This window comes from Candida jiufengensis (genome assembly GCF_024610255.1).
Source record: "Candida jiufengensis strain CBS 10846 chromosome Unknown scaffold1, whole genome shotgun sequence".
NCBI lineage: Eukaryota > Fungi > Ascomycota > Pichiomycetes > Serinales > Debaryomycetaceae > Lodderomyces > Lodderomyces jiufengensis.
This window is the reverse complement of record NW_026261562.1, coordinates 661,436-685,977: the sequence shown is the minus strand read 5'-3', so window position 1 is coordinate 685,977 and position 24,542 is coordinate 661,436. Positions and strand designations below refer to the sequence as shown.

The window sequence follows — 24,542 nt, the reverse complement described above, 5'->3', positions numbered from 1 at the left end:
AATTTACAAAATTTGGTTGCAAAAAGTAATAGAAATTTGTCAGGATTTTTATTGAACTACAAAAACAGCCAAAAAACAGCCAAAAAAATTGAAAGTCTAAAATGTGAGTTTGTAATTCCTATGCCTGTTACTGAGTTACAAATTTAACTGAAATAACAATGAGCAGCATCAGATCTTTTCTTCAAATATTTTACTGACCTTTTCACAAATGTTGTCAAAGTAACTTATTCAATGAATAGGAACGGAAATTGAACTTAAAACTAGAGCCCGAAGTGGTATCTTAGTCGCTTTGCTGTAAGCTATTTAAGTGATTCTCAATCATATTGGGTTGTGATAAAATAAAAGATACTTGAAACTAGATATTTCCCAAATTAATACTTAGTGGTGGCAAGTGAAAAATCTGTCAAAAAGGGGGGTTAATTTTGAAGATTTTTATCATATAATATACGACAAAACCAAAGAACGCATGATTTGCTCAATCAAGGAGTAATATAGTTATGACTTTTACCCTTCATCCTTCTACAGTCAAGAGTCTTAGTACATAAAGCAACTGATTTGAATTAATCTTTCTTTACTATTCTTTACTTATTAATATTTCAATGTATTTAAAAGATAAAACAAAAACGCAACAGAAAAAATAAAAAATTTTGAACCAATACAATTTTTATTATAACCCAATTTAGTATAACAAGTTTCAGTTGTAACTTAAAATCAAAAAAAATATAAACAATTATTATATCATTAATATTATAAACAATAAAATATACTCAATCAATCAATTACTATTAGAAATAATACATCCTTAACTAAAAGTTCCCAAACGCGTTAGTTTCATCCAAAAAGCCCAATTAAAAAATTATATCGTCATCACATACATAAGAAAATAGGGATCATATTTTTGACAACCAAATTAATATAAATTTACAATATGGAGTCAATCTTGGATTTTTCAACAGATTTAGATATCAAATTATTTGATCAAACAGTTGATGCGTTTTATAAAGGTTCAGGTGAAAATCAAAAACAAGCTCAAAATATTTTAAATCAATTTCAAGAACATCCTGAATCATGGAAATTTGTTGATAATATTTTATCAAATTCAAATAATCCTCAATCAAAATATATCGCGTTATCATGTTTAAATAAATTAATTCAATATAGATGGAAAATTATACCTGATGATGAAAGAATTGGTATAAGAAATTTTATTGTTAATATGATTATTGCATTATGTAATGATGAAAAAGAATTTGAAACTCAAAGAGCTTTAATTAATAAAATTGATTTGACCTTAGTTTCAATTTTAAAACAAGAATGGCCTCATAATTGGCCCGAATTTATACCTGATCTAGTAGCAAGTTCAAAATCGTCTTTTAATGTTTGTGAAAATAATATGATTATATTAAAATTATTAAGTGAAGAAGTATTTGATTATGGTCAAGAACAATTAACACAAGCAAAAGCTCAACAATTAAGAATTAGTATGAAAAATGAATTTGAAAAAATTTTTCAATTATGTTATGAAGTCTTAGAAAAAACAGAAAAATATTCATTAATCAATGCAACTTTAAATGCACTACTCAAATATATTCAATGGATACCATCAAACTATATTTACGATACTAATATTTTAGATATTTTAACAAATAAATTCTTAGCACCTGTTGATACAAGAACAATAACTTTAAAAGTATTAACAGAAATAAATACATTACCTGGAGAAAATGAAAAAACATTATTATATTTTAAAAACACCATGGAACAAATCTATCAAATTGTACCAGTATCAACAAACCTAAAGGAAAGTTATAAAGTTGCATCATCAGCAGATCAATCATTTTTACAAGATTTAGCAATGTTTTTATGTTCATACCTCAACAATCATTTAAAAATTTTAGAAAGTCACGAACAAGCAAAAGAATTATTACAAAATTCACTCTATTATTTATTAGAATTATCAAGAATTGATGAAAGAGAATTATTTAAAACTTGTTTAGATTTTTGGCAAATTTTTGTACAACAATTATTTCAAGAAACTAGAGATTTACCACAACAAGAATTAAGTCCAATGATGCAATTATCTTATGGTAACGCATTGAGAGCTGGATCATCTGGTGGTGCACCAGATCCTGCATTATTAGCTAAATTCCCATTAAGACAACATCAATATTCAGAAATATTATCAAAATTAAGATTGGTTATAATTGAAAATATGGCAAGACCTGAAGAAGTTTTGGTTGTTGAAAATGATGAAGGAGAAATTGTACGTGAGTTTGTAAAAGAAAGTGATACCATTCAATTATATAAATCAATGAGAGAAGTTTTGGTTTATTTAACACATTTAAACGTTATAGATACAGAACAAATTATGATTGAAAAATTATCAAGACAATTAGATGAAAGTGAATGGTCATGGAATAATATTAACACTTTATGTTGGGCAATTGGTTCAATTTCTGGTGCAATGAATGAAGATATGGAAAAAAGATTTTTGGTAAATGTAATAAAAGATTTATTATCATTAACAGAAATGAAAAGAGGTAAAGATAATAAAGCTGTTGTTGCATCAAATATTATGTATATTGTTGGTCAATATCCAAGATTTTTAAAAGCGCATTGGAAATTCTTAAAAACAGTTGTTAATAAATTATTTGAGTTTATGCATGAAACTCATGAAGGTGTTCAAGATATGGCTTGTGATACTTTCATTAAAATTACAAACAAATGTAAAAAACATTTTGTAGTAATTCAACAAAATGAAAGAGAACCATTTATAAATGAAATCATTAGAGAAATACAATCAATAACAGAAGATTTACAACCTCAACAAGTTCATACATTTTATGAAGCATGTGGTATAATAGTAAGTGCACAAACTAATAAAGAAGCAAGAGATAAACTATTGAGTGAATTAATGGCATTACCAAATATGGCTTGGTCAGCAATAATACAACAAGCAGGCCAAGATCCAGCATTATTAACAAATACTGAAACAGTCAAAATTATTGCAAATATTATCAAAACAAATGTTGCAGTATGTAAAGCATTAGGACCTGGTTTCTATTCACAATTAGGGTTCTTGTATGTTGATTTATTATCATTATATAAAGCAGTATCACAAATGATATCAGATTCAGTTGCAAAAGATGGTATAATTGCCACAAAAACACCAAAAGTAAGAGGTTTAAGAACCATTAAAAAAGAAATATTAAAAATGATTGAAACGTACATTAATCAAGCTGATAATTTAGAAGAAATTGTTAGAGATTTAACAACTCCATTATTTAATGCTGTATTAGAAGATTATAGTTCAAATGTACCTGATGCAAGAGATGCAGAAGTATTAAGATGTTTAACTGCATTAATATCAAAAGTTGGTCATTTAATTCCTGATGGAGTTGTATTAATTTTACAAAATGTTTTTGAATGTACATTAGATATGATTAAAAATGATTTTGTTGAATATCCAGAACATAGAGTTGAATTTTATAAATTATTAAGAGAAATTAATTCAAAATCATTCCAAGGTTTATTACAATTATCTGGTGAAGCTTTCCAATCATTAATCAATGCTGCTTTATGGGCTTTTAAACATAACAATAGAGATGTTGAAGATAATGGATTAAATTTATCAATAAATTTGATTAAAAATGTTGAAGATTTAGGTGATACACCATTTACAAAAGCATTTTATGAAAATTTTTATTTCCAAATATTATCAGATACTTTTTACGTTTTCACACAACCAGATCATAAAGCAGGATTCAAATTTCAAGCACAATTATTAGCACATTTAATTCATTTAGTACAAGATAATGTTATAAAGAATCCTTTATATACCCCAGATCAAGCACCAACAGGTACATCAAATCAAGAGTTTTTAAAACAATATTTATCACAATTATTATCATCAGCATTTGATAATTTACAAGTTGAACAATTAAATAATTTTTTAAAAGTTGCAACAACAAATTATAATGATATAAATAAATTTAAAGCTACTTTAAGAGATTTCTTGGTACAATTAAAACAATTTGGTGGTGATCCAACTGATTATTTATTTGCTGAAGATAAAGAAATTGAAAAATTAGAAATTGATAGAAGAAAAAGAGAATTAGATTCAAAAGTTGGTGGATTAATCAGACCTTCTGATTTGCTGGACGACTAAATGTATATACTAGAGTGTATCGAATGTATAGTAATTTTAACAAAAGCTAAAATTTTAATCAATCTTTAATTTTGATAAATTCTTGTAGTCACCTTTTACTATATCTCTAATCACAAATTTCTGTAAGCAAATATAATTATACAATTAATATATTGATTAATAGATTAATCTATTTTCATAAAAAAGTGAAGTGACTAGAGACAACAAAGCATTGTGAAAACAATCATATCATTTTAATATGATATGGTATATACAAAACTATATTTAATCAAATCTTCAGAGGTTCAATGAGATGAAAGCTATCAAGTGGTATTTAAAATCTGAATAACTCAAATTTGTGCTAAAAATTTAAAATCAAATTAAAGATGCGTCTGAATAAAATTAAATGAATAGAGTAATAATTGTTACAAATTAGTCTAAACCTTTAATTAAAAAAGAACAATTTCTATAACTCCCTAAGAATATTTATTATTTACGACGTGTAACTAACTTCAATAAGTTTCACTTTGTTACTTCAAATAAAATAATATTTTTATAACCGAAGCTACCTAATTAAAAATTATGTCAAAATTAATAATTCATATGATTATTTTCATATAAATTCTAATTTTATTCTTAATGATTAACAAGTGAAACATGATGAGGAAACTGTATTTAATTTATCATTTGAACGTGTTTTCTTTTCACTCTATTCATGACGTGTTAGTTTTGTAGAGTTAATTTAATTGTTTAGCTATTCAAATTAGACAGTTTTAACCAGCCAATTTTTTAATTTAATTTAGTCGAATATTTTTTTTAGTATCTGTGTTCATATTTGTATTATATTCATATTTTATTTATAATGTACTACTTATGCAGGACAAATTTGCGTTGATTCAATTACTTTTCATATAATTTTCAATAGTTTCAACTTTTTGATTATTTAAGTAAAAAGAAGTAAAAGAATTGCAATTCAACTAACTCGATTTTTATGAATAAAATATATTTTACATTATTCTATATAATTATTTAATTATTGTTTTGTAAGTTCAAAGGAACTCGATTAAATGAACCCTTTGCTTTGTTAAAATTATTTGCTTACCTCATTATTCTGCACCCTCTATAAGTAGATATGAAACTCATTAGACTTTCCCTCAATTAAAAGCTCAAAATATCTGATCGAATAGTTGATAACCTTTTCAGACTAATTTGCATTTAACTGTAAATTGATCAAATTATCATGTAAGTAATTTAATCAAACTATTTTAATTTTGAGAGAGAGAAAAAATAAGTTTTTTTTACAACCAAATTTAGTTTTATTATTATTATTATTATTGTTTAGTGTTTTATTAATTAATCAATTAAAATCAACTTCAAATCAAATCTATATTATCAACCATTATAGCTAGTTAACTCACTATACTAATTTCAATTATCATCGTTATTTATATGAATAAACCGATTCATATCTAAAATTTATATATTTTATTATATAACATACCCTAAGAATGAGAAGGAGTAAAGGGGATTTATTTCAACAATCAAATAATCCATATCAACAACCTACTACACATTCATCAATATATAATAATAATAATAATATTAATAATAGTCTGAATAACAGTAATACCAATAGTAACAATAATTCTCAAAACCAATTAAATTCACGTATAAATGATGAATTAAATAGATCACAACCTTATGCATCAATTAATACTGATCAATCACAACCATACCCAGTACAACAACTACAACAACTACAACAACAACAACAACAACAACAACAACAACAACAACAATCAAAACAGTCTGATCCAAAAAGAAAATCATCGGGATCAATTTTCAGTATAAGACGACATAGAGATAAAGATAAAAATCAATTAAATTCTCATAATAATCAAATAAATGAAAGTTTATCTGATCTTTCTTCAAATGATTCTGCAAGTATATTATCATCAGGTACTCAAAAATCTCAACATAGTAAACGACTGAATCAACTACCGCAACAACCACCACCACCACCACAACAACATTATCAGCATTATCCAACAAATTCTTCACAACAATCTGTATTATTACTGCAACAAAGTCTACCTCAACAACCACCACCTCAATTTCCACCTCCAAGAACTTCATCAATTCCAACTCAAGTAATACCTTCCCCAAATAATAGAAAGTCATCTACTTATAGCATAGCAACAATTGGACAAGATAATAAAACTCCATATAATCCTTATGATACACCGACTCAATTATCTCGTCAACAATCTAATTATAATACCCCTTCGACAAATAGTTTAAGTCGTAAATCAACTAATTTATCAATCAATTCATTGACCAAATCCAGTAATGCTAATAATAGACTGTCTTTAGATCGTCAACAACCATCTAAAACAGAGCGACCTTCCGCGTTTGAAGTTGATAAAATGTTTAGAGAATTTTTGGAAAAAATAAATTCAAAATCTTTCCCACCTTCAGCAATAAGAGATATGTTAAATTATGACACAGATAGGAAATGGATGATGATCGAACAAGATCAAAGAGCAGATCATGAAAGACTGGTTCGAAATGTCGTAAATAATAATTCTGATGTTCCTGAAACTTATGCAAGATTATTAATGTCAAAGACTATTACAACATCACAATTAAATAATTTATGGGTACAATTAAGAAGTGAACCTATTGATTGGGTTAGAACATTTGTATATGATTGTCAAGGTGATGCATTATTATCTTCTTATTTACAAAAATTACATGATGAAATGAGGGAGCATAACATAAATTCTATTGAGGACGAAATGTTTGATAAAGAACATTATATAATGAGAAGTATGAAATGTGTAATGAATCAAAAGTTAGGAGCTGAAAGAGTCAGAACAGATGTTGATTTATTTGTAAATGCAGTTAGTGGATGTTTGTTATCACCAAGATTAATTACAAGAAAATTAGCAACTGATGCATTAACTTTCATTGTATCCTATAATACTGATGATATTGGTAGATATCACAAAGTTTTGAAAGCATTAGATTCATTGAATGATAGAGATCGATATGATTTTGAAGATTATGATGAAAATAATAGACATAGAAAAAGACATTTAATACGGAAACCTCCTCCGGCAGCTGGTCATAAACGATTTGAAGTATGGTTGAATTTGGTTGAAAGAACCGTTGATGGTATTGGTAAATTTAATTCAAATGTTGGGGAAAGAGAAGAAATTAAATCTCAATATGTTGGAACAAATTCGAAAGAAAATTATTTTCCTGATTATTGTGGAGCTACTTTATTGTTAGTGAATGTTATAGTTGAAAATGCAGTTGATTTCAGAGCCAAAATGAATTTACGTGCTCAATTACAAGCAGCTGGTTTAAATAGATTATTTGAAAAATTCCAAAATCTACAACAACAAGAATTAAATATCTTGATACAAAGATATAGAGCTCTTGCAAGAGATGATGAAGAAGAAATGAGATATGTCTCTGATTTCGATGGTAATATGGATTTCAACGATCCCGTTGATTTAATTAGATCATTATGGAAAAATTTCAAAGATTCAGATAATCAAGATCATTTTCTTAGTACTATGCAACATTTATACCTAATACAAACTGAGAAAAAGAACAATCAAAATGAATTAGGACAAAGTCTTAGGATTCTTGATAATATAATCCAGAATTTATCAACTTCACAAACTAGTGATGAAAATACAGCAATAAATATAGCTATAAATAAATTATATTCAAGTATGAGTACGGATGATCAATATAGAAGAGCATTAGAAGAAGTCAAGTATTATAGAAAAGTAGCAGAAGAAGCAACAGCTGAACGTGATGAAGTCTCCAAACAAATGTCCTTAGGAGCAGAGGGATTAATATCAAGTTTAAGTAGTGATATTAAAGAACGTGATATAGTCATTTCAAGATTTAGAAGAACTAATGATGACATGAAACAAGAAATGGAAGAATTGAAAACCAAATATATGAAAGAAAAACAAGAGCTGGAATTAGAAATGAGAGAATTATTGATTTTGTTAGATAGTAATGATATTGCTACTAGCAAATCTAAAAAGGGTAAAACTACAACTGTTTCATTGACTACATCTAATGTTGAATTAGCACAAAGATTGAAGAAACAAATACATAGAAGAAGAGCTGAAGCAAGATTGGACAACAAGCAATTAGGAACTCAAGTTGAACCACTGAAAAGATTGAGAGCATTAAGAGATCAAATGGGTGACATTGAAAATATGGCAAGAGAGTTAGAAATGACAGAATTTGAAAATTATGTTGAGCCAATTGAAGAATTACCATCAGAACCTGAAGTTATTGAAAGTGAAACAGAATCTGAAGAAATTGAGGAATCTGAATCAGATCAAGAAATTGAAATACCTCCATCACCACCAATGACCAATAAACGTGGAATTAGAAATGATGATTTATCAAAATTAGATAATCTTCGTAAGAAATTGGCAAATTTACAAACCGATTCAAATGAAATTGTAAAATTCAACACTAGTTCAATGTTTAATAAACAAAAATTCATGGCTATAGAAAGATTGCATGAATTAGAAAATAATTTCAAAGATTTCAATATTGATTTTTCAATCCAAGATGAAGATGATTATTCTACAATGGGAGTTGATGATCATATCAAGGATAAAACAAAAGAAGTATTAGATGAAGTTGAAAGATTAAGAAATGAATTGAGAAAACAATTAGCTGCAAAGAATAAATCGAAATCAACAACCACACCAAAAAGACAATCTGTTTTGGAGAGAATTGAAAATAAATATACTAAAGGTCAAGTACAACAATCACCAGCTGATGTATCATCTTCGAGAGAAACCAAAAAAATCAATAGAAGAACAAATCTTAATTCTATGGATCCGAAATTTTTACAAGAACTCAGCAATAAAGTTGGTAAAGCTGAACCTATTGATGCTTCAAAGATTGAAACAAATGGTAAAAAGGAAGTAGAAGAAGTGCCACTTGAAAAGAAAGAAGAACAAGTAGAGGAAATTCAAGATTCTCCTGTTAAAACCACATTACCACCACCCCCACCACCTCCACTTCCACCTATTTTTGGTGGATCATCAGCTCCTCCACCACCTCCGCCACCAATGCCATCTATGTTGGGTGGAGAATCAAAATCTATTCCAGCTCCTCCACCACCACCTCCAAATTTCTTGAATGGTTCCTCAGGACCTCCAGGACCACCACCACCACCACCATTTCCAAATGGTCAAGCAAACAAATACAGACAAACAGAAATAGCTTTATCACCAGTTCTCAATTCAAGTGTTGATCATTTACCAAGACCAAAGAAAAAATTAAAACAAATTCATTGGGAAAAAATTGATTATAATGAAGTTGAAAATTCATTTTGGAAACAGCCTTCTACAAATACTATTGCCAATGAATTAATGTCTAAGGGTATATTTGACGAAATTGAAGTAATCTTTGCCGCTAAAGAAATCAAAAGGTTAGCAACTAAGAAGAAAGCAGACCTAGATAAAGTTACATTCTTGAATAGAGATGTTGCTCAACAATTTAGTATTAATTTGCATTCATTTAGTTCATTAACTGACGAAGAATTAGTTGCAAAAGTGTTAAGATGTGACAAGGATCTTATACAAAATCATGCGGTCTTAGAGTTTTTCAGTAAAGATGAAATAACAGATATTACAAATTCTGCTGTCCGTAATTATGAACCATATTCAACTGATTATAAAACAGATGAAATTAGTAAACCAGATAAAGATCCGTCTGAATTGCAAAGACCTGATAGGATATATTTGGAGTTGATGTATAATTTACAACATTATTGGAAGTCAAGAAATAGAGCATTAACTATAGTTGCCAACTATGAAAAAGACTATGAAGATTTAGTACACAAATTAAGAGCAATTGATGATTCAGTTGATAGTATTAAGAATTCACAACATTTGAAAGGTGTTTTTGAGATTATTTTAACCGTTGGTAATTATATGAATGATTCAACAAAGCAAGCAAAAGGTTTTAAATTAAATTCATTACAAAGATTAAGTTTTATGAAAGATGAGAAAAACAGTATGACATTTTTACATTATGTTGAAAAAGTTATCAGAACTCAATATCCAGAATTTTTACAGTTTTTAGAGGAATTATCAAATTGTAATGAAGTTGCAAAATATTCAATTGAAAATATTTATAATGATTGTAAAGAATATGTACAAAGTATTAAGAATGTTCAAAGTTCAGTTGATGTTGGTAATCTTTCAGATATTTCAAAATTCCATCCACTGGATCGTATATTAAAAGTATTATTACCATCATTACCAAAAGCTAGCAGGAAAGCAGGACTTTTATTAGATCAAGCTGATTTCACAATAAAACAATTTGAAAATTTGATGATTTATTTTGGAGAAGATCCACAGGATCAATTTGTTAAAAATTCATTCATTAGTAAATTTACAAATTTCATGAAAGATTTCAAGAGAGTACAACAAGAGAATATGAAAAGAGAAGAAGAAATTAGAATTTATGAACAAAGGAAAAAACTATTGGAAGCTCCTAAATCTACAACTCCAACTAAATCAACCAACTCTGGTGAAGATAATGAAGAAAATGAAGGTGTAATGGATTCATTATTGGAAAAATTAAAAGCTGCTGGACCTGCTAAAGGTGAACCTACATCAGCAAGAAAGAAAGCATTAATGAGACGTCAAATTTTGGAGAATCAAAGAAAATTCAATAGTAGTAATAATATTCATACAACAAATAGTAATGAATCTCATCACGAATTATCACCATCTAAAAATAAATCAACTGATGAATTCACTGGTTTTGATGAAAATGCTGTTTCAACAATAGATGATAGTAATTTTAGTTCTCAAAAACTTGATTCTGAAAATTTGGAGGAGGAATCATCTAATAATGATGAGCCCAAAATTGGTGCGAGAGCAAGAAATTTATTGCAAGAATTACGTGGAGCAAATGATGAAAATTCAGATGATGAAACCAGTACAAATAATAATAGTAATAATGAAGAATCCGCTACGTTAACTGCTGCACAAAAATATAGACAAGAAAGGTTAAAGAAAAAAGGAATCTCTACAAATAATACAGGTAATAGTAATAATAGTGATTTGGTAGAATAAATAGAATTTTGTTGGTATTGGAATAATTATATAATGAATTAAGACGAATTAAAAAATTTACTGTAGTGAAATTTTTGATATAAAGTTTTTGGAAATCTCTTCTAAATCAAAATCCAATAAATCTGGAACATTTTCATCATTGGTATTTGAAGACAAGAGTCTGTTTATCGAATCATCAAACATTGGTTTATTTATTGAAAGTAGCCCTGTACCACTTAGTTTATTTGTAAATGGATTATTTAGCCTGTTCAATTGATCGGTCAATGATAAATTTTGATTAACATTTGACTTATTATTTGAATTCAAGTTTTTTACTAAATCCGAAATTTCATTACTTGATTTATCAACAGATCTCAAAGCAATTATATCACCACTTTTAGAAACACACAATATGGTATCTTCGTCATCTTTTCCCTGATCTTTCATCCACGGATTATCTAATTTTGCAGTAATGAATTTCGATATACCAGGTAATTGAACTTTCAAAGATTCATTAAAATCGATACTTACTTGATCACCTATCCCATCAACTATATGTACTAATGAATTTCGTTTTGAACTCATTAAAATTTGATTCTTATAATTAACTTGATCAATAGTTAAAATAGGTTTTGAATTAAATTCAAATAACATCTTTTGTGGTTCACCATTAATATTTATAGTATAATCTAAATCATCAGTTATAATATATTGATAATTTGAATCCAGTTGAGTACATGCTAAAATCTTATTTTTGTGAGCGCTAAACGAAATTATATCACTTGGAAATTGCAGATATTTTTTAATTGGTACAAATTTTTTATCTTGTTCATGATATGAAGTCATCCAGATTGTTGATTGACTAGTAAAGAAAATTCTATCATCTAATTGTTGAATATGGGTTACTGGTTCTGAATGATCAAAAGTTGTTAATTCAGTGATATTTATTGTAGAATTTTGATCTTTTGGTTTTCTAAAATCTAAAACTTTTATTGAACCAGCTACTTTATCTTGAGTTTTTACTGAACAACCTAATAGTAATTTATAACTTGTTCTTCCATTTCTTTGAATTTTCCAAATACATGAACTTATGGGAAATTCATTTGTATTGAATATACTACCAACTTTATTTTTGTTCTTGAATTCTGTTATATTGAATGGTTTCAAGGTGATTTTATCGATGCAGCATATTTTCTTTGATTCTCCAAGAATTATGAAAGCTGATATTGGTCGAAAATATTGCAACTTTTGAGATGCTTCATCAATACTTACTTGTCTAATGAATGGTTTGGGATATGAATTCACATGAGCAATAACAAACCCATTACTTTTGAATAAACCCACCTTTTTGTACATTGATGATTCTGAATTTGGAAATTCCACTAATGAATTCACTGTTCGTAGTAAGGTGTCGTTAAATTGTACTTTTTGTGGATATGAACTGCCATGTAAATCAATCATATATAAATCTCGACATTGAATAAATATAAAACCATTATCTTCAGATTTAGAAATTTGAACTTCACCTGATCCAACTTTATAAAAAGATTTGAATTCTATCCCGGATTTAAACAGAATTCTTATAAAATAGCCTTCATAAGTACCTACAAATAATTCATCATCAACACATATACAATCTTTCGGGACCAACTTTATGTCATTATCATCTAAATCGGTCTTGTAACTAGACAAATTCAAAATCTCTTTAATTCTTATGAAATCATTCACAGCCTCATAAAAATAAATTTTGTATTCAAAAGTTCCAATTATAAGAACATTCTCATTATTGATCTGACAAGTCTTTAACATTGATGGCTGAAAATCTACTTCTTCACTGTATTTTACTTTTGCATAATCTTCAAACACAGTATCCTCATCTAATGCATCACAAGATATTTGATAAATAGTGAGTCTAATTTCTCCATCTTCATCACCTATTACATACAATTTATTATCAATATAAGTTGCAAATGTAAGGAAGAAATAATAAGACTGAGAAATTTTAAAATTTAAATCGGTGATAGTAATGCTATGATTTGTAACTTGTATTAATAATGATTCTACTTCATTGTCCACAACAATATCAAATTTTGTACAATAAATTGTAGATTCTTTTTCATGAATTACTGGATTCTCAACTGCAAATAAATCTTCTTCATAATCTTTATCTTCTATTTCTAATAGTTTTGTTTCCAATGGTAATGAGCAAATTATTAACACTCGTTCATTAAACGAAAAAATCCATGAATTGATGACTTTTCTTAACTCTTCATAAATTTCACTTTGTCTGGTTCCACGATAACCTGTTTTGAAATTTGTCAATTTTTTCTTATTACCAACTCCCGTTATTGCCCATAACTCATCAAACAGATTGTTATTCGCGGATGATGCAACAGCAATTATATCTTGTATTGGAGCCCAATTCTCAAGATTTTCCACTAGTTCAAATTTACTAAATCCCAATTTACTATCATTTTCAATATCACATAGATATTCTTTACTAAAGCGGTTAGGTATTACAATTGATTTATTAGATCCTGTAGTACTTGAATAATTTAATTCATGACCATTGGTGGTCTTTTCTAAGGTGAATAATGATAAGGAATCAGTAACTCTAATAACTGGGGTAATTGATGAAACTCCTTCTTTCGTTATTAATACGGAGTATATTACTCCAGAATCTGTAGATATAAGTATCTCATCAATTTCCGATACATCCAAATCAGTAAATTTTGCTTGAGGAATGTAATAACTTGTTGGAAATGAAGTCCAAGGAGCATCAGTTCTTTTAAAATCATATTGAGCGGATAGTATATCATGAATACTAACAATAGTTAGCATCAGCTGTGAAACAAATAAAAAAGCACTTGATATGGATAATGGAACCACAAATATAGGTATATGAAATGTATTTTCTAATGGAAAACTTGTTTTTGTTAATCCGCTTGATAAATCATCTAAGCATGACCAAGAATATAAATTAATATATAGTCTTCTATGTTCAGTAAATACTAAAGTTAATAGCATATCAGTCTGCATTGTTGAATTAGGTTCAATAAAACATGAATCAACCAAAAAGCCATCTAAAGGTATACTTAAATGATTCTTCAATACTGCCCCATTTTGAGATTGTTGTAAGGTAGGGTAAAGTCGTAATGAGCGTGAAGCTGATGACGAAACTGTGGATAGACCAGACGGCGATGATATTAAACTATATCCACTTGTGTGTAGTTCTGGGAAATTAAGTTCTTGCTGAAAGTTCCACCATTGTATTAGGAATGGTTTAAAAATTGAATTTGCAGGTGATTCATTTTTAAAATCATAATCGGTATCTTTGACATAATATGGTACTTTATATATTCGTAGTAGAATCAAGAATCCAGATTTTAATGCAATTAATATATGATCTTCTTCTTGAGCAATACTAGCTCGTATCAAACACGATGATCTGACAGTTGACTTCAAATTATACTCAATTCCGTTTACTGATATTGACAGCTTTTTCACTAAAACTTGAATTTTCTCAAATATTGATTTTTCAAGTTGAGGTTTTGTAGTTGTAGAACTTATTTCATTCCTATCATCAAATATATCATCATCATTATCATCAAAAATATCCATTTGTGAATCTTCTTCTGGTGGAATCAAGACTTGATATTCATCATCATTTAATAAAACACTAGACAGTCCTTTAAATGCTTTATTTATTTTGACCTTGACATTACTTAATATATTAGTGATAGTTGGTGAATTGATCAAAGTTTGTTTAATGAATGTATGTGGTTTTGGTGAATTATCAACAAATAAGCTGTTGAACAAATACAGATATTGATTATTTATAAATCCATCATCTAAATCTACATCCATTGGGTACCAATTTCGATCATACGATGGATAGTTGTTTGATGAGTTTTATTAAGTTATTGATAGTCAACCTTGTAAAATGAGTGTGCGGCTCTTGTATATTTTTTATCTTTGTTTTTTTTTTTGATATTCTTTTGCAACCAAATTTTTTATTAAAGAAACTTTCTTTACAAGATAACCAAGTTGATAAGTAGTACCAACCATGCGCCAAATCAGAAAAATGTACAATGGATATGCTATTGAATTAGCATTATCATTATTTGGTTTCACAGCTGGAATGGAAATGTATTCGTATATTAGTTTAAAAAACTTTAATATTTTTGCAACATTTTATAAATTTCCAACAAAAATTGAAGAAAATCTATTAAAGTCAAGTAATGTTATGGGCGCAATTGGTGAGTAAAATTAACATAGCCAGGTTTCAACGAATTACTAACGATTGTGTTTAAGGGGGTGGAATTATTGGTGGTGAAATTGCTGAACATTTTGGATTTTTAAAAGCATTAAAATGTCTTTGCTTAGTTTGGATTATTGGAGTAATGCTATGTTTCATTTCAGAATCAATTCCAATGTTAATTATCGGAAAAGCTATAAAAGGTGTTGCAATAGGTATAAGCACAGCTACAATACCAGTTTATCAACACGAGATCATTCCATCAAAACGTCGTGGTAGAATGTTAACCTTGTTCATTTTTTCAACTTGTTTAGGTAATTGTTTTATGTTCATTCTACCAATGATTTGCTTACCTCAGCTAAAAGGATTTCAGTATTTGATTTTGCATTGGCTAATTGATTTAATTCCATTAAGTTTTGCAAGTTTAGCTATACTTTTCGTACCTGAAAGTCCCAAATTTTTAGCTGAAAATAGTAAATGGAGTAGAGCCGCAGATGTAATTGAAAGTATTGAAGCAAATAATTCAGGACAAGTTTCAGCTAACAAGTTAAATTCAGAAAGAGGTAAACTTGGTGATAAACATTTTGTAATTAAAAAATATCCAACTGCAAATATTAAAACGTGCTCTATGAATAATTTATTTGGTAAAAAATATATCAAAGAAATAAGTACTGGTATCTTACTTCAATTATTGGTTGACTTTATTGGAATTACAAAATTAGTTGAGTGCTTCAACTATATTTGTTTTGCTTGTCAAATTAAAAGTTTAAATGAATTAAAAATGGTGCAAACCTTTGATTTAGTTATTAGAACTGTTTTCATGTTGGTCCCAATATTAATTATTGATGCAATGAGAAGAAAAGATGTATTCGTGTTTGGTATGAGTATTATTACATTTGTTATGATTGTTTACATGATTGTCTTTTTGGGGTTTTCAAGTAAAAGACCCTCAACTTCTTTTTTTTTGAACCTAGATTGGGTTTTAAAAGTTGAGTTTTTTGACGAAACTGCTTCTTTAGTTTTAGCATTGACAATATTTATGGATATTGTTTGTAATGCAATTGTATTACCAAGTTGCTGGTTATTTATAATAGAAAATTTTTCATCAACTTCAAGAATGAGAGGTTGGGTAGTCATCACAAGTTTACATTGGTTGTTTGAATGTTCATTATCATTAATTTTTCCATTTTTACTTCTGCATTTAAATGGGTGGTTATTTTTCATAATTGTTTTCATCTGCTTATTTGGTACTGGCTTTAGTTGTTTCATCACTGAAACCAAGGACAAAAGTTATATTGAAGCTTGCCCTAGAAGTGAACCAATTGAAAAACCGAAATCAAATGAATTGCGTTTCAAAGATACTCATGATTTAAAATGATATTGATTTTGAAACAATATGAATTACCACTTAAAAAATTTGGTAGCATAAATACTGTATATAAATATATTTTTCTAGCTCATTGAAATTTCTAATAAAAAAAATTTATTTAGTTCAACTCAACTTTTCTTTTATTAGATTTATTCAACTCAAACAAACTAGTCCATTAATGATCAATTGGTCATTAGATCAGTTGACTATTAAGTAATACTTAATGTATGTCCAAATTTTGAGAGATGGCGATGATTATTTGCATTCACCAATTGTTCCAACTGAATTAAATCGGGTTGACAATAAGCATATTCGTTAAGTTTCAGCCTTGTATGAGCCATTTATTATTATAAGAGAGTTTCAAATTACTAACTTCAATAGTTGAAATGTATGTTTTCATGAGGTATGAGGTATTTGTTGATTGTTTTTTATGATGATATATTTCGACCGGGCGGACATAATTTACATTCTTGGTCCCTTCTTTTGTACAAATAAGGAGAAGGAGTCGCATTTCTTGTGTACATTTTATAGAGATGCTGATCAATGAATAGTTGATGATAGGTCTTTTCTGATAAATAAAACAATAGCAAAGTTATTTTGAATATAAATCTAACAACGCAGAAGAAAAAGTAAAGTTTTCAGATAGTTTAAACTAGTGGTTTAATAAGTCCTTTCATTCTGTTTTCAATTTTTTAATGATGATCTTTTTAATATTCACACTGTACGAGGAGCATTGCTTCCCTGATTACGACATAAAAAAACTGATTTAATGATTCTGATAAAATTTAAAACTTTTAATGAAATGATTTATTTTCACAACTAGAATAGTAAATATTTATTAATGAATGATTGATGTACTTTAAATCAATAACTCTTGTTTCAAAATGTAGAAGTTCAAAAAATCATCTGGTAGTTCTTGTACATTGATTTAATTTTTCACTCTCATCAATATTGTATTACAATTTATACTATCATACGAGATTAAATAATCATAATTAAATAAATTCTTATCAATATCTTGTACATAGTTTGGATTAATATAACATTTAGCATGATATAGCATAGAATGATACGGCTACGATATCAAATATACCTAATTCGAAGAGTTCGTAGCAAATGCGAAATTATAAGATGTAATTCACAATTTATATCATCCTATCACACAACTAGTCACGTCATCCAGAATTCAATACGACTACCTAGTCAAAAACTGTCAACTCATTTATCATTAAAGGCATCAATATGCCACTTCAAAAGACATATATCCACTTTAAATCTCGAAAAAGCGCCTACAAAAGAATTTTTAGCAAGCTTTTTGGATCAAGACTTTAATAGAACAAATCAATTAATATTCAACGAAAAATTTCAAATTTTATATTTAGCATCACTAGAGAAAAAGGATCATTTCACAATGCAAGAAATCAATGAGTTGTCCAACGATTTTTATCGTGTCACACAAGCATCATTTGAATTTGCACAAGGTTTCAGGTTCATCAATGCATTTTTAAGTATAGTTAACTGCAAAACAATCAATGAAAGTACTAAAAGCCTAAAATATACCATATTCTCTCAAAGAGATCTACTATTAAAGTTCGTACTATATAATGGATACTATAATTTTTTTCAAGAGAATATTGCACCTCAAATAATTTCCACTTCAAATAAGTCATTTTTGGACCAAATAATACCGATAATTAAACTACAAAGAAAAACAGACGGAGAGGTAAACTACGATACAAAAAGCTTTTCAAACTACTTAACTAAATCATCACTAAAAGACAGCAGAGAAATGATCAATTTGTTGATACTAAATAAATACAACTTAGACTCGTCTTATGAATCAAAACTATCCACAATTAGGCTTTTTCTTAAATATACAAAAATGGTAGAGGGTGAAGAATGGTTAAAAGATGAAACAATAACGGCATATGATGAATTGCTTAAATTAATCGGGATACCCCCAAAAGAAGTTTTCGGAGTTGAAACATTCTTACAAGATCTTACTCAAATTGCAGAGCAATTATATGACACCAAAACCTCATATTATTTTATAACTCAAATTATGAAAAATTTAGTTTCAAAATCTCCATACTTGACATATTTAATGTTTCAATTTAAATCGTCAGAAATTAGACATAGAAACCTCAGAAGGACCAGTGTATTAAACAAATTTGATTTAGCTTATGTTATGGAAGCTTGTTTATCATTTGATGAGAACAAAATTTATGAATTATACATGCAAAATCGTGATCTTCACGACGATGAATCTCAAGAATCAGTTTTTTTACAATTATGTGTTGAGCACAAAGATTGGAAATCTTTACAGTCAAGATTTGAGAATATGTATGGGAAAGGAAATTTACCAGACACTATTCATTATGGAATTACTATGCAGGCTTTAGAATTTCTAGGTGCTGATAGTGAATTAGAAAGACTATATGAACAAATTTTGGAACGTAAATTAAGTATGAATTCAGTGATTTTTATTGCTAGAATGAAAGCAAATATTAGACAAAAGGATCAAAATGAATTATTCAACGTATTACAAGAGTATATATACTTGGCGTTAAATGGAAGAGCTTATCAAAATGATATCAAGTTTGTGTTTCCATTCGTGTTGGAGTTATATATTCAAGAGCAGGATTATAAATCAGTGTTGGATATCATAAAGATCTACTCTGAGAAAGAAAAAGAATTCGGTTTGGAATTTGTTTCTCCCAAAGTATTATCGGATGTGTCAAAAATACTAGCTGAAAATTGTTCAATTGCTCACCTAGAACAACTTTTTGAAATAGCTTCAACTTACCACAAGCTAACTCCCGAATTTATGGCTGGTATAATAGATTGTTACACAAGGTTGGGTCAATTTTCCAAAGCTGACAGTCTTGCATATCAAGCACATTCACGATCTTCCCCACCATTTTCAAATTTACAAATATATGCTTCTCAATTTAATAACTACACAGAATGGGAAAGACTGATTCCGCAGGCCGATACAAAAAGATACATTGAAATGAAGCTTGAATATATTGCTTCGCTGATACTCAAAACCCATTTCTCAATTTTTCAAATTCAAGCTGGGGGTATTCCCTTACTAAGTGATGTTATGGATTATTTACAAAAGAAAGCAAAAAATCATTCAAGAATAAATGCTTTGCTGCATTTGAAAGGTAGAGAAGTGAAAACTTTTTACAATTTAATAAAGCTGTCAAAACATTATCATATAAGAACCGACGAAGAATTATATTTACCGATTTTAAGATCCAACTTAATTTATGAAAATTATAAGCCATTAAACGTTATGAAAATATTCAAAGAGATGAACCTGGATAAAATATTACTTTCTGCAAAATCATACACTTACTTCATGAAAGCAATAATGTTCCTAGATAAAAAATATGATAGAAGATTGAAAAATACATCTGATTTATTAAGACAAATGTTGGAATCATATGGCTTTTACGATGATACAAATAGATTTAATCCTAAGCTAAATTTCAAGAAAGATAGTTTATTAATTGCAGACATAATCATCAAGTATGTTGAAACCGTGGGAATACGCCAAGGTAATGCATTGTTTAATAAGTTTGTTTATTTTTGTGAAGATGTTTATAATGATAAATTGCCAATTCCATTGAAAGCTAAAATTGACAAGCAATTAAGGCGATCATATAAACAAGTCAACAAAGTTGAATATGAGATGTTCATGGAACAAAATTTTACTTTTACTGAAAAATTACTTAATCAATATTTGGAGCAAGTTCCTTCGAATAGCATTATACCACCTGTTTTGAACAATTCAATGGCTGACATTTTAATTCAACGTATGAAGCACTGGATTGAAACTAAATCATTTACTCAAGATCATAAATCATTAGTGCTAGATACATTGCTTAAAGGAATCAAGTTAAATATAGTTGATTACAATTATTTATTTTCAAAATTTTTAGAAGATCCATCAAACAATTTTCATACCGTTATGACACTTATAGAAAGAAATTTAATACAAGGTAATCTTACTCAAATAGATTTATATAAGGAGAAAAAACTTTGTTACAAGATTTGTTTGGTTTATTTAGGTGATAATTTCGGTGATGAATTAGTTGAAGAAAATTATAAAATTTTGTCTGATTATTATGGGGTTAGAACTATATCAGAAGAAAGAGGACATTTGAAAGTTGATGGTCTTAATTTCTTGAGAAGTTCATCTGGACGTTTATTCAATATTAGGTTGGATCCATATGGTTCAAGAACGATGAATCAATTCAATTTTATCGACTATTTCAATCCGGCAAGGGAGCTCACTAATGAACTAAAATTATTCAATAATACTTCAAGGCTTTTAATGAAAACAATTTCAACTCATATCAAAAATACTACAGATTCTATAAAAATTTTAAAAGAGAAATACCCAAAAATTATGTCATACTATACATCCGACTTAAGCTATTATAAAAATTTAACAATTTTTAATGGTAAAATAGACTACTTGAATTCATCCAATGATCCAAGAATTAGAAGATCAAAAGATGTATTAAAAGAATTACTTTTCAATTATAATAAAGCTAAAATATTTATATCAAAAGATGCTACATTTACAACTAAAATACAAAAAGATCAAGATTAATCCATTTCTGTATATATACAATTTATTTAATAAATTCTGTACAATATCTACCTTATTTACTAGCTACATTTGGAAATTCAAATGAACCAATCCCTGAAGTTTCCCCAAATATCAATGGTCCAATATGAGGTTGAATATTCCATTCTAATTTAACAGTAGCGTTTCTTCCTCTAAATCCCTTTTCAACATCCCAAACTGAATATTTACTTCTTTGATTTTTCAATTTTAATATAGCATCTTCTTTATTTGTAATAATTTTATCCCAAAATGTAACTTTATTTGAGCTACCTTGAGACTTACCTGGATACTCAGCAGTTAAATATATAAATATTTGTTTTGTATTCCAATTAAACAATTTTGTCAAGTCCGTATCTAAATCAAATGTGATCTTGTTATTTTCTTTTGGTTTTCTATTCACTGAACCGTATTGGAATGAATATTTTATTGATGATTTTGATTCAATATTTGAAATAGTTGTTGTATCTATTCCCCAAACATTATCTTTAAACAATTGAAGTAAAGTGAGTACAATTACAATTCCTGTTAGTATACTTGCTGAAGTTAGTGATTGATTAGCAGCAGATTGAACTCTTGTTACTAAATTAAACATTTTTTATTACTGAATTGTAATGGGTTGGTCTTGATATTTTGACGTGTTTCTAAAATTTTGTTAACGCATAAAATTTGGTAGCACGGCTACTGCTTTTGCACTAATTCAAAAACTTTGAGCTACCAAATCATAGATAAAGATTCTTATCCACAATTTCAATTAATCTTTACGAATAACAATTTCCTAAAGTTGAATTATCATCTTTTATACTCAATCTAATGACAGCTTACTTATCTGAAAAAGAACCACTTTTAAGAAGAAGTAGGAAGATTGCAGAAGAAAATGAAATATCAACCCACTCACCGAAATACCCATCTTTTTTAAAATCGTTATTATACAATCCATTTCAAAATTGTTTGCCAAATAATAACGCCTCACCTATATCTTCATCCTTTGATAAATCTAGTGAAATTATTGATTATTCGGACGATGATTTGTCAATACCAGATTTACCAAGTGTCACAATTTCAACCAAGTCAAAATTAAGTTCCTCAGACAAATTGGAAAAGTTAAGAAAATTAATGGTGAAGCATAATATTGGAGTCTACATAATACCGTCAGAAGATGAACATATTTCAGAGAATACATCACTAGCCGATAAAAGAAGGGAATTTATATCAGGTTTTACAGGAAGTGCTGGGGTTGCAATAGTTACAGTTAATGATGAAAATTCTTTATCTGGTGAAGCTATATTATCTACTGATGGAAGATACTTTCTACAAGCTCAAAATCAATTGGATTCAAAGTTATGGAAATTGAATAAACAAGGAGTTATAGGTCATCCAAGCTGGAACCAATATGTTATAGATTTGGCAACTAAAAATAAATTTAGTAATGTAGTTTCATGTGATCCAAGAACTTTAACTTTATCAATCGGGAATTTTTTTAAAGAAAAAGAAAGTTATTATGACTTCAAATTTAAGCCGATATTGGAAGTAAATCTAGTCGATGAAGTTTGGGGTAAAGAAAAACCTACAAGATCTTTGGAGCCTATTTATGTATGGGACTTAAAATACAGCGGAGAACATACTAACGACAAATTAAAACGAATTCGTCAAATTATGAAGGAACAAAATGCAACTCACTATATTGTGACTGAATTAGATAGTATAGCATGGCTATTTAATTTAAGATCAGATTTTGATATACCATTTGCACCTGTATTTTTTTCATACTCCATAATCACGTTATCATCTGTTCAATTATTTATTAATAAAGTCAAGATTGAGAATGGAAATAAGGACCTAAAGGAGTATTTATCAAGTATTGAAAATTTGACTATTTTGAATTATGAAGACTTTTATAAAGAAAATGGCAAATTAAAAGCAACAGTATTTGAGAATAACCTCAAAATAATCATACCAGATAAAAATTCTTGTACTTTAGCATTGTATGATTCAATCCCAGATTCATACAGTAAACGAAATTTGGTTCAAGACTCAATTATAGCTAAGTTAAAATTATACAAAAACAAAACAGAATTATTTAATACTAAAATAGCACAATATAAAGATTCATTAGCGTTTATGTTATTTATCCCATGGTTAGAACATCAGTTAATAAACAAACAAGAAAAAATTTCAGAATATGATTCGGCTTGCAAGATATACAGTATCAGAACAAATTTACCAAATTTTAAAGGTCTTAGTTATGCATGTATATCACTGTCGGGTGCAAATGCGGCAGTTATTCATTATTCACCAACCAAAGAACAAAATTCCATAATCGACCCTAAAAAAGTTTATCTTTTAGACTCAGGTGCTCATTATTTAGAAGGTACAACTGATATAACAAGGACTTACTTATTTGATGAGTCAGCAATTACCAAAGAAAATAAAAAACACTATACTTTAGTATTAAAAGGTCATTTAGCAGTTGCAATGGCAAAATTCCCGGCAAATTCATCAGGTACAGGCATTGTATTGGATTCTTATGCTAGACAACCATTATGGAATTATGGATTAGATTTTAATCATGGAGTTGGTCATGGAATTGGAAGTTTTGGATTAGTACACGAGGGACCTATATCTATATCATCTACAACGGGAGGTCCTTCAACAAAAGATTACTTCAAACCAGGTGCTATAATAACCGATGAGCCTGGTTATTACGAAGATGGAATATGTGGGTATAGAGTTGAAAGTGAGATTGAAGTTATTGAATGTGATGAATCATTTGGTAAAACTAAAAATGGTGGTAATTTTTTGGGGTTTGAATATTTAACAAAAGTTCCATTTTGTTCAAAATTGATAGATACTAGCTATTTATCACCAATTGAGATAAAATGGATTAACGAATATCATGAAAGTATAAAAGAAGATTTTGCTGATAAGTTATTAGAGCTTAATAATAAAAGAGCGTATAATTGGTTAATTAGAGAAACTGAACCAATAAATTAGAGAAACTGAACCAA

The 24,542-nt window shown here is 28.2% G+C and overlaps 7 protein-coding genes across 7 annotated transcripts; 5 read left to right on the top strand and 2 right to left on the bottom strand. All coding sequences in view use genetic code 12, as the record gives it.

The window, feature by feature from the left end:
* Nucleotides 1-928: 928 nt before the first annotated feature.
* CRM1 (exportin) lies at nucleotides 929-4,168 on the top strand (the record flags this gene model as incomplete). The annotated part of the gene is made up of 1 exon (XM_051764735.1): nucleotides 929-4,168. The coding sequence occupies one exon, from the start codon at nucleotides 929-931 to the stop codon at nucleotides 4,166-4,168; it is 3,240 nt and encodes a 1,079-aa protein (XP_051618118.1).
* Nucleotides 4,169-5,655: 1,487 nt separating this feature from the next.
* On the top strand, nucleotides 5,656-11,286 carry BNI1 (formin; the record flags this gene model as incomplete). Its single annotated transcript, XM_051764734.1, has 1 exon — nucleotides 5,656-11,286. The coding sequence occupies one exon, from the start codon at nucleotides 5,656-5,658 to the stop codon at nucleotides 11,284-11,286; it is 5,631 nt and encodes a 1,876-aa protein (XP_051618117.1).
* Nucleotides 11,287-11,343: 57 nt separating this feature from the next.
* On the bottom strand, nucleotides 11,344-15,132 carry KGF54_004074 (uncharacterized protein; the record flags this gene model as incomplete). Its single annotated transcript, XM_051764733.1, has 1 exon — nucleotides 11,344-15,132. One exon carries the CDS (start codon nucleotides 15,130-15,132, stop codon nucleotides 11,344-11,346), a length of 3,789 nt encoding a protein of 1,262 aa, XP_051618116.1.
* A 199-nt stretch (nucleotides 15,133-15,331) lies between these two features.
* Nucleotides 15,332-16,901, top strand: KGF54_004073 (uncharacterized protein; the record flags this gene model as incomplete). Its single annotated transcript, XM_051764732.1, has 3 exons — nucleotides 15,332-15,524; nucleotides 15,580-16,401; nucleotides 16,498-16,901. The coding sequence occupies 3 exons, from the start codon at nucleotides 15,332-15,334 to the stop codon at nucleotides 16,899-16,901; spliced, it is 1,419 nt and encodes a 472-aa protein (XP_051618115.1).
* Nucleotides 16,902-17,958: 1,057 nt separating this feature from the next.
* Nucleotides 17,959-21,519, top strand: KGF54_004072 (uncharacterized protein; the record flags this gene model as incomplete). Its single annotated transcript, XM_051764731.1, has 1 exon — nucleotides 17,959-21,519. One exon carries the CDS (start codon nucleotides 17,959-17,961, stop codon nucleotides 21,517-21,519), a length of 3,561 nt encoding a protein of 1,186 aa, XP_051618114.1.
* A 52-nt stretch (nucleotides 21,520-21,571) lies between these two features.
* Nucleotides 21,572-22,129, bottom strand: SPC3 (signal peptidase complex subunit; the record flags this gene model as incomplete). Its single annotated transcript, XM_051764730.1, has 1 exon — nucleotides 21,572-22,129. One exon carries the CDS (start codon nucleotides 22,127-22,129, stop codon nucleotides 21,572-21,574), a length of 558 nt encoding a protein of 185 aa, XP_051618113.1.
* A 218-nt stretch (nucleotides 22,130-22,347) lies between these two features.
* Nucleotides 22,348-24,528, top strand: KGF54_004070 (uncharacterized protein; the record flags this gene model as incomplete). The annotated part of the gene is made up of 1 exon (XM_051764729.1): nucleotides 22,348-24,528. The coding sequence occupies one exon, from the start codon at nucleotides 22,348-22,350 to the stop codon at nucleotides 24,526-24,528; it is 2,181 nt and encodes a 726-aa protein (XP_051618112.1).
* Between the last annotated feature and the right edge of the window lie 14 nt (nucleotides 24,529-24,542).